This window comes from Helianthus annuus, chromosome 14, assembly GCF_002127325.2.
Source record: "Helianthus annuus cultivar XRQ/B chromosome 14, HanXRQr2.0-SUNRISE, whole genome shotgun sequence".
Classification (NCBI taxonomy): Eukaryota; Viridiplantae; Streptophyta; class Magnoliopsida; order Asterales; family Asteraceae; genus Helianthus; species Helianthus annuus.
The window spans coordinates 153154386-153163842 of NC_035446.2; the positions used below are offsets into that span (position 1 = coordinate 153154386).

The following is a 9457-nucleotide window of genomic DNA, read 5'->3' on the forward strand; positions in this document are numbered from 1 at the left end:
ATAATAATCGTACGTATATGTAGTATCATTCATCATTCGCATAACATCTCATGTCATAATCACAACAAATAATCAACGATACATGAAATTAAAAGACTTGCAACCAAACCATCAATAAAGTGTCACAATTTTATCATGTGCCAAAATATGTGTCTGAGTACAAATACAAATAAACCAAAACTAAAATCGTGGCCTTCAAAAAAAAAGTCTTCATAATCTTGGTTCTAGCACTGTCTTCCCACTAAAAGTAGCTGGCCTGAAATCTCTGTCGCTGAGTATACCCCTAAACTGACGGTGGAGGAGGAGGAGGAGAGAAACGAGAAAGAATCAATCGGCGCAACTGCATCAAGTCCTCCTCGAGTGCATAGGCAAAACGCAACACGGAAGCAACATCTGACTCCTGAGACGGAGGAAAAGATGTGTGGGATGCTGAAAACAGAGCCTGGCAGGGACAATGGGGATGTGGAGTCCTCTCCAATCGCTGGACACACTGTCTCAAGGCGTCCCGCCGTGACTGCAGTGACGCGAGCGTGTCCTCTACAGAGTATCCGACCTGGAATGGATGGGAAGGGTCGGATACAGGCATGACGTGGGGTACTAACCGAAGGAAGGGCTCATCCATCGGGGCTGGAGCCAAGAGTGTAGCAGGTGGGGTAGGTGCAAACTGTGAAGTAACATATGGCAACTGGGTCTCGAGAGGTGCAGGAAGTGACACTGGTGGAACAAAGTCTGAATAAGGGACCTGCGGTAAAAACTGGCTAACCTCTGGCATGAATGGGGTGTGCCCGAAAAGCTGGCTCGACGATCCCTCCCCAGGTTGAGGCGGAGGAATGTCCTGAATGAAGGTGATAGGAAGGTCGGTGCGGTAAGCATCGGAAGTGGACGAAGGAAACAAGGGGGCATCGAAGGGTACAGTGACAGGTGCAGGAGGGGGAGTGACTGGGACCACGTATGCTGGGTAGTCATCATCCTCGATCCATCCATTGCTGGAGTTGGCGTACCTCGGGTCCATGTGTGTAGCAAACGGGGCAAGATCATCGAATATCGCCATGGGATCAGGTATGGGTGCTAAATCGGGGATCCCAACAGCTGGTGGTGCAACAACGGGTGCGTCAGAAAAAGGAACAAGATCAGTGACAGGAACAGGCTCGGAAACAACTGGAGCAGGCTGATAATCGGCAAGCACGGCTGGAATCGGATCATCTGGGTGAGCGGGAACCTCAGCAGGCTGCTCAATCTCCATCTCCTCATCAGCGTCCCTGCGAGGGATGTAACCGAATCCCAATGGTGGGATATGAGAAGCTACAGACTCAAAAGAATCAGAAGCGGACGAATCGGTCTGAACCTCCATACCAGGAAGCTCGACCATGGGGACAACAGGATCAACCACAGGAATATCAACAGGCTGAACACCGCCCTCCATCGGGGCCCCACCATCCTGGTCTCCCTCCGGGGGACCCTCGATGAGTAGGTCGATGTCATCATCAGGTATCGCGTCGAGGAGCTGTTCCCCAAGGGAACGGCAGCAAACGGAAGAGGGGCAGGGACCTGAACAAGGGGTAGGTCCTCCCCTGGTGGACCATCAGCTAAGGGTATATCATCTCCGAAGTCTGGTAGGGCAAAAGGCTGAAAGTCGTCCTCATCTGTGCTCGTGTAGTCTGAGGTGAAAACGCCTGAATCGGTATCCATCTCGTCATCAGAGGTATAAGTCCTCGGGTCACTCGCATCGGATACTCCGCTATCGGATGATGCCATGGTGTCTGTAACACATCCACAACATATGCACACAAATGAGATAAGTATGTAAACAAATAATAATGAGATCATGTATGCATCCTAGTCTTCCCAGACTATCCCACTCATTCTCTAAGACTGAATTCCCTAGTCTCTCAGACTAACTCCCTGGCCTCTAAGACCAACCTCCTAGTCTCTAAGACTCAAATTTTCCCCAGCCTCTAAGGCTAAACATCCCAATCTCTAAGATTGAATCCCCCAGTCTCTAAGACTGAACTCCCTCAGTCTCTAAGACTGATATCAAAAATTTTGAAAAAAAAAAAAAAAATGTATTTGTGACCTTTTGTTTGTAAAAAGTTTGTGCCCTGGATCTGGACTTTTAGTGTATGCAAATGTAAAAACGTTTGAAAACATTTTCGTGAGAGCCCTAGTGATCATAGTCTAGACTCGAGAATGAATCTTAGTTCGCTATGATCGAGGCTCTGATACCAAGCTGTCACACCCTGGCTTTTGCGGAAGCGTGGGTTTATTTGGTGTGACTTCTTAATACCATAGCAACAATCACAACATGCTATATGATAAAATATTTGATGTTCATCCATTAAAATAATTGAAAATGCATAACATATTGTCTTGAAACAAAAACATCAACCACACGATACGTTTACAAAACATGACTTGTTTAAAAAAAATGAGTTCATAAGACTCGACGAAAAGCTACCAACAACACAAGGATTTGAGACAATGCAACTCGTCCAGGAAAGAGTTACACTTCCCAAACCTACGACTCCGGATGACATCCTTATTTAGTACGCAGCTAATCATGCATCACTTGCCAGATCCAACTTAATTTCCTGAAATACATGCAGTTTTAAAAAGTCAACAAAAGGTTGAGCGAGTTCATGAGTAAGTCTTATGTATATAAAACCGTTTAGTATGTCTGTAAGTAAAATTTGTCCCTGGTATGTAGCAATAAGGAAATAGAGATCACCAATGGTTTGCAAAGCCACTGGTATGTGTGAAAAGGTGCAGGGAAACTCAAACCTAGCATATTTGTTACCGGGCTTCCGGCTGGAAGACACAGTCACCACTATGGGCCGCCCCGGCCTCACGGGTGTGGGCTCGCTACACCCAAATAGATCTATCACTCTTGTGTCCCTTGGTCCTATAACAAGGATTAATGGCCTCAAGTGTTGTGCCCACCCTTCACATGATCTAGTAGTGTAAAACCCTCCCTAAGCTATCCATACCATGTATATAAAAGTCTGAAATAATTTGTAAACATGTATTCCACCCCCGAAGTATAAAACTGAAAACAGTAAAGGAATAGGGGGTCATGAACTCACCTTAGTGCGTCTTGACTCGAACTTAAACTCTTCCCGCTACACGACAACCTACAACGTACTAATGTCTATTAGACGAACGGGCCGTGCCTTGGCTTAGAGTTTAGTGTTTTGATTTATGTTACTTAGGTATTATTTTGTTAAAATAATAATAATTATTTTAACTTAAATAGCGTTCGTAGAAAAATAGTTAGACAACTATTTCGTATCTATTTTCTCGAAGATTTTACTAAGTGTTCGGATTCTCGGAAAATTTCGGCAGAGTCTCCTCTGTAAATAGAGGTGTCCATGCTTTAATAGCATATCATTTTCTTTTATATGAAATCAATAGTTCATTTACAATAATCAAACCAACATATAGACATACAAAACTTTACATACTTCATTTCAGCTTTATTACTCGAAACAGGGCTGTTTTCGAGGATTTTTATAAAATAGTTACCCTTTTCTAAAAATCACCAAATTTTTACAGAATATGACATATGTTCCAAAGTTTATTGTGTAAAAATATCAGAGTCCAATTCGTTACCCATATTTTATAAAAAATCATTTTCTTGACTGCAATCAGATTTGTTACCTTCTGATCACAGTTTACGGAAATATTCGCTAAAAATCAACCGTAAGTCCGTTTGACGAAATTCCAGTTGGAGGGTCGTCCTGACAATGGTGTCTATCTACTGTAAAAATTTCATGAGTTGATTTTATTCAGGTTTAAGGTTATGACTCCGAAAGTAACCCACTTTTTCTGCAGTAAAAATGCAGCTTGAGCTGCTGTCCAAAAATAACCTTTTAAAAATAGTAAACGGTCTCGAAAAATTATGATTCCAGTGCCATTTGTTTAGTTATTCCAAAACATTCATTTTAGGCTTTTGAAAATCCATTTTTCGACTTAAAATGATCCCGTTACAGCCTGTTGAAGTTGGCTGGAAATCCAACTCAGCAAGCTGTTTGAGTTCTTGTGTGAGCAAAACAATCAACAATCGAACAAGAATCGAAGTGAGGCAAGAGTATGAATGAACTTACTACTAGCACAAGGCTAGGGTTGTAATCTTAGGATGAGATGACAAGAAATGATGGTGAGAAAGGCCTTGAACAAAGCTTCTTGAGAGCACTTCAACTTCTTACTTCTATGGAGGGTCTTGGAGCTTTGAATGGAGTTTACTAGTGAAAGAGATGAAGTTGTGAAGGTATATGAAGATGAAAATCAGTTGTGGTGAGATGGGGGGGGGGGGGTATGGGCCGATTTTTAGAGGGAGAGGAGAGAGAGAAGTGTGAATCTTGAGGGAATGATGAGTATATCTTGGAAATGTGCACTTAGGTTTGTAGGGAAATTATGACAAGGAAAATGACCAATGGAAGCAAGATTCTTCTTACAAGGATTTAAACAAAATATCTACTAATTATTTGGGGCAGATTTTCGGTTATGGGGGGGGGGGTAAAGTGTAAATATTTTGTTAATTAGTAGGTATTTACTACAAACTTAAGGGTATTTACAAGTATAGTGGGTGTATGTCATGTTTGCATGGTGCATGGGGATTTTTGTGACCATGATTAATTTAAAATACTAAAATAATATTTCTAACAATATTTTCATGTCCCGGGTAATGTCTGGTTGTTCGGTTTCGCATCGTTCCGTTAAAGCGTTTAATTTACCCGTAAAGCGTCTTTTGTGCATCTTTTTGTAACGAAATTAATTCCAACACTTAGGAAAGTGTCCAGGACTATTTGGTCAATATTATGAATAATATGAGCGTGTTAAAAACTGAATTGTTATTAAAAATGTGGAATTCTGTAATTAAATTGCGTTTTAGGCACTTTCCGGCACTCAAACTGTCACCTAGTGACATAGTCTTATATTTCTCACTTCCCTATACTCCATACTGGTGTAGTGATTTAACTCTGGCCCACACTGGCCTAAAAATAGTATCTGTCTAAGTGCTGGCACTGTCAGCATGTGTCTGAGTTATCCGCTTACTGCGCTAACTGTGCTTTGTGCATCCGGTTTGACACTAAGAGTCTATATGGAATAATTGGAGTGACTGTATGTAAATAATGCACATGTATGTATATGACATAACTCAGTAAGCAGTTAAAAGTGTCAGATGTAATCAAGCACAGTCATTAAGCACATAATTAGGGTTAATTAATCTGTACAGTACCTGTAATTTTACGGGTTGTCACATTTTAGTTGATCCCTCAAAGATTGATGCTGTAATGAAGTGGGTTTCTCCGAAGAACCCGACAGAGATAAAAAGTTTTATGGGCCTTGCGGGGTACTATAGAAGGTTCATACAGGATTTTTCAAAGATAGCCTTACCCTTAACAAAACTGATAAGAAAGAAAGATAAGTTTGTGTGGGGTAAAGAACAGGAGGAGGCTTTTCAAATGTTAAAGGAGAAACTATCACGTCCCCCGGTCTTGACATTACCGGATGGAACTGAAGACCTGGTGGTCTATTCAGACGCTTCACACCAGGGATTAGGCTGTGTTCTGATGCAAAGGGGAAGGGTTATCGCTTATGCTTCAAGACAATTGAAGCCGCATGAAGTAAACTACCCGACTCACGATCTAGAATTGGTAGCGGTAGTGTTCGCCTTAAAGATTTGGAGACATTATTTATACGGCACGAGATGCACAATTTACTCAGATCATAAAAGCCTCAAGTATCTCTTCGAGCAGAAAGACTTAAATATGAGGCAACGGAGATGGCTGGAACTTATCAAAGATTATGATTGTGATATCCTTTATCACCCGGGAAAAGCAAACGTGGTAGCCGATGCGTTAAGCCGAAGAGAGTATCCATCTCCTCTTCGTGTAAAGTCCATGAAGATGATAGTTACGCCATGATTACTTGAAACGATACGTGAATCTCAAATAAAGTCGCTTGGAGCGGAAGACTTAAAGAAAGAAAGATTAAAAGGTGTAATCGATAAATTAGAAGAAAATTCGACCGGACTCAAGACGCGATTCGGCCGAATTTGGATACCCCGATTCTGTGAAGTCAAGGCCGCTCTACTCGACAAGGCACATAAGTCACGATATTCGGTCCACCCCGGGGCTACAAAGATGTATCGGGACTTGAAGGCCAATTATTGGTGGCCGGGCATAAAACGCGATATAGTCAAATATGTCGCGAAATGCTTAACATGTTCCCCAGTGAAAGCCGAGCATCAAAAGCCGTACGGGGAATTACAACCCTTGGAAATACCGGTATGGAAGTGGGAGGAATTAACGATGGATTTGATAACCAAGCTTCCTAGAACGAAAAAGAGGCATGATTCGATATGGGTAATCGTGGACCGACTTACGAAAAGCGCTCATTTTCTACCCATTAAAGAAGCCTACTCTTCCGAGAAAATGGCGGAAATTTACATGAACGAGATTATATCTCGACACGGCGTGCCCGTGTCAATTGTCTCGGATCGGGACACTAGATTTACTTCTCGATACTAGCAAAAGTTTCATGAGAGTGTGGGTACGAAATTGCACATAAGTACTGCCTACCACCCTCAAACTAACGGCTAGTCAGAAAGAACTATTTAAACACTTGTTGATATGCTGAGGGCGTGTGCCCTAGATTTTGGGGGAAGTTGGGATGACCATTTACCACTAGTGGAATTTTCCTATAATAATAGTTACCATAGTGGTATCCAAATGGCTCCGTATGAATTACTGTATGGGAGGAAATGTAGAACTCCCGTATGCTGGGGAGAAGTGGGGCAAAGAGAGCTTGCGCCAAGTGATTTAATAGCAGTGACGAATGAAAAGATTAAGCTGGTTAGAGCTCGACTGAAAGCAGCCCAGGATCGACAAAAAGCTTATTTAGACAAAAGAAGGCGTCCCATTGAATTTCAAGTCGGAGACTAGGTACTGTTGAAAGTGTCCCCATGGAAGGGTATAATCCGTTTTCGCAAACGGGGTAAATTGGGTCCTCGTTATATCAGACCGTTTAAAATCTTGGCTCGGGTTGGAAAAGTTGCATATCGATTAGAATTACCGCCTACTCTGGATGGGATTCACAATACCTTCCATGTATCACAGTTGAGAAAGTGTCTTGCGGATGAAACAACATTAGTACCTCTTGATGATATAGAGTTAGACGAGGCATTGAACTATGTTGAAAGACCAATAGCTATTAAAGACGTTAAGGTGAAGAATCTCCGCAACAAAGCTGCTAGACAAGTGTTGGTGCAATGGCAGCACCGAAAGGGGTCAGAACTTACATGGGAAGCAGAAGATGAAATGAGGAAGCACTATCCGTTTCTCTTTGGTATGTATGTACACATCTAAATGGAATATATGTTCAGGTTTCGAGGACGAAACCTCTTTTAAGGGGGTAGACTTGTAACACCCCAAAAATGATAAATAATAAGTAAGGGTAAATAGTAAACTTAACATAGTTAAGTATGTATGGTAAGATGGTAGCTAAATGTGGTTTAACATTAGGAATTGTAATTAGTAATTAAGTGTAAGGGGGTTAAGTGTTAAATGATTAAACTTAATTACTAAAAAGAAATTAAAACTCAAAAAGATAGTAAAAAGTCCCTGGGTATCGATCGACCAAGAACAGGAAGAGAAGGGAAAACCCTAAACTCAAGATATCAAGAAATTGAAGCCTAAATCACAAGAAAATTCGATGCATGAGCCCCTTTTTCCGAAAATCTGACCCTAATTAGTGAAGTGGTAAGTTTAATTTTCTGAAATTGTGATTTGTTGAATGAGGGGTCAAACCCAATTTCGATTTCTTGTATGAAATGTGAGAAATCTGAGTTAAGATTGCTTTCTAGAACAAGAATCATGCTTGATTTTGGGATTGTATGATAGGTATAGTGAAAACCCACTTTGTAGAGATTGTGTTATGAGTAGGAAGCTCAGAATGATTATGATCATGTGTTAGATTGATATATGATTTTGTTTGTAATATTTGAATGCTAGATAAACTGATTTAGGATGAAATAACTATGTAAATTCAAGGGAATGTGATTGTCGTGTGATGATGAACTAGTAGGAATATGCTTAATAGACTTGTACCTTGTACCTTAATTATGATGCCTACCAAGTGTTCCATGAAATGCCTAAAAGATGAATGTATATGGAAAATGGTAGAATGAGTTGATAGACTAAATGAAAGAATGAATGTTTTAATGTAGGTGTAAAGGAAGAAGGTACAAGCACCAAGAAAACGGAAGGCGCGCAAGATCGAGGTATGTTTCGGATACAAAACCTTAATTATAATTTTGTTTATAATATGATAATTAATCTTTGTCAAAAAGGCTATAGTGATTAGTAAGTAACTCGCAAATCCCTTGCGGATTTGGTTGTTATGAGAGTTATAATACGCTATGCAAGTCGACCGGTTCTAGTGAACAAGTCGAGTAAGAATAAGCTACCATCCGTTTTGAACGGGTGGTTTTGAATGCTATAATGAATGCTAGAAGCTTAATCCGTTATACGGACAGAAAGAAGAATTTATGTTGAAAGCAAATAACCCAACTTAACGGGTCGAATGTGTATGCTTAACTCTCATTGAGAGTATTTATGCCAAACCCAATTACTTGGGTAGTCGAATGTGTAAGAAAGAAGAAAGCTCATATATGGATGGAACTAAAACGAAGGAATTATGATTTGACAACTGAGATGACTAACTTTAAAAACCTTGTTGTTGAATGTAGGTAAATCCTCACTTTAGGCGATTTGGAGATTTGGAGCGAGCACGTGTCCATGTCATGTTATACCAAATGCTTCCGCTAGTTTATGTTCATCTTTATGGTCCATGACTTGTTATTTTGTCCAACTTTGTTAGTAGTCGTATATTTGCAAAACTTGTTGTCTTTGCTTTGGGTAGTTTAATGTTAAACGGATCGTAGATTGTTGTTTAGTTTATTATGTTAAAAATATGGGGCATGTTCGTTTTACGAACGGGTCATGCCCAATTTTTGTAAAAAATTATTATGTATCAAAGTTGGTATTTTTGATGTCTTTAAATTACTTTTGTAAGTAATTTATTATTTATGGAAAAGCGGACGTTAGAAAAATCAATATAATATATTTTTTATTTTAAAAACAATTTGGTTTTTCTTTTATTGCTTTTGATATATAGTATATTCTAGGATTTCGAATATATGGTTGCACCATGCTTAATTTTATTTGTGTTTAAATGTAAAATTTATTCAAAATCGAGCCGTGTCCGCGCCTACCAGGTTCAATAGGTACATATTTAACGTGTGCCTAATAATACTTTCTAACATAAACCACAACTTTTTACCAACAAAATGTTTTCTTATTTGTTATGTCTAGTTACCGATAAAGACCCCCCCCCCCAAAAAAAAAAAATAGTTGCTACCCAAAGTTTAACGTTTATCTTCACAACAATATAATTT

General features: G+C 40.1%; 2 protein-coding genes across 2 annotated transcripts; one reads left to right on the top strand and one right to left on the bottom strand.

The window, feature by feature from the left end:
• Nucleotides 1–283: 283 nt before the first annotated feature.
• LOC110907625 (cell surface glycoprotein 1-like) lies at nucleotides 284–1755 on the bottom strand. Its single transcript, XM_022152577.1, has 2 exons — nucleotides 1549–1755; nucleotides 284–1504 (listed from the first exon to the last, which is right to left on the bottom strand). Exons 1-2 carry the CDS (start codon nucleotides 1753–1755, stop codon nucleotides 284–286), a joined length of 1428 nt encoding a protein of 475 aa, XP_022008269.1.
• A 4976-nt stretch (nucleotides 1756–6731) lies between these two features.
• Nucleotides 6732–8364, top strand: LOC110907627. The gene is made up of 4 exons (XM_022152578.1): nucleotides 6732–6854; nucleotides 7119–7347; nucleotides 8228–8281; nucleotides 8351–8364. Exons 1-4 carry the CDS (start codon nucleotides 6732–6734, stop codon nucleotides 8362–8364), a joined length of 420 nt encoding a protein of 139 aa, XP_022008270.1.
• The last annotated feature ends 1093 nt before the right edge of the window (nucleotides 8365–9457 follow it).

What these genes read in the sequence shown, in the direction of transcription:
- LOC110907625 (XM_022152577.1), bottom strand. Translation starts at nt 1,755, where the DNA reads ATGGCATCATCCGATAGCGGAGTATCCGATGCGAGTGACCCGAGGACT. An exon ending in AGGACCTACCCCTTGTTCAG is followed by an intron (nt 1,505 to 1,548) that starts GTCCCTGCCCCT and finishes CTTGGGGAACAG; the next exon opens with CTCCTCGACGCGATACCTGA.
- LOC110907627 (XM_022152578.1), top strand. Translation starts at nt 6,732, where the DNA reads ATGGCTCCGTATGAATTACTGTATGGGAGGAAATGTAGAACTCCCGTA. An exon ending in CGAATGAAAAGATTAAGCTG is followed by an intron (nt 6,855 to 7,118) that starts GTTAGAGCTCGA and finishes CATGTATCACAG; the next exon opens with TTGAGAAAGTGTCTTGCGGA. An exon ending in GCACTATCCGTTTCTCTTTG is followed by an intron (nt 7,348 to 8,227) that starts GTATGTATGTAC and finishes GTTTTAATGTAG; the next exon opens with GTGTAAAGGAAGAAGGTACA.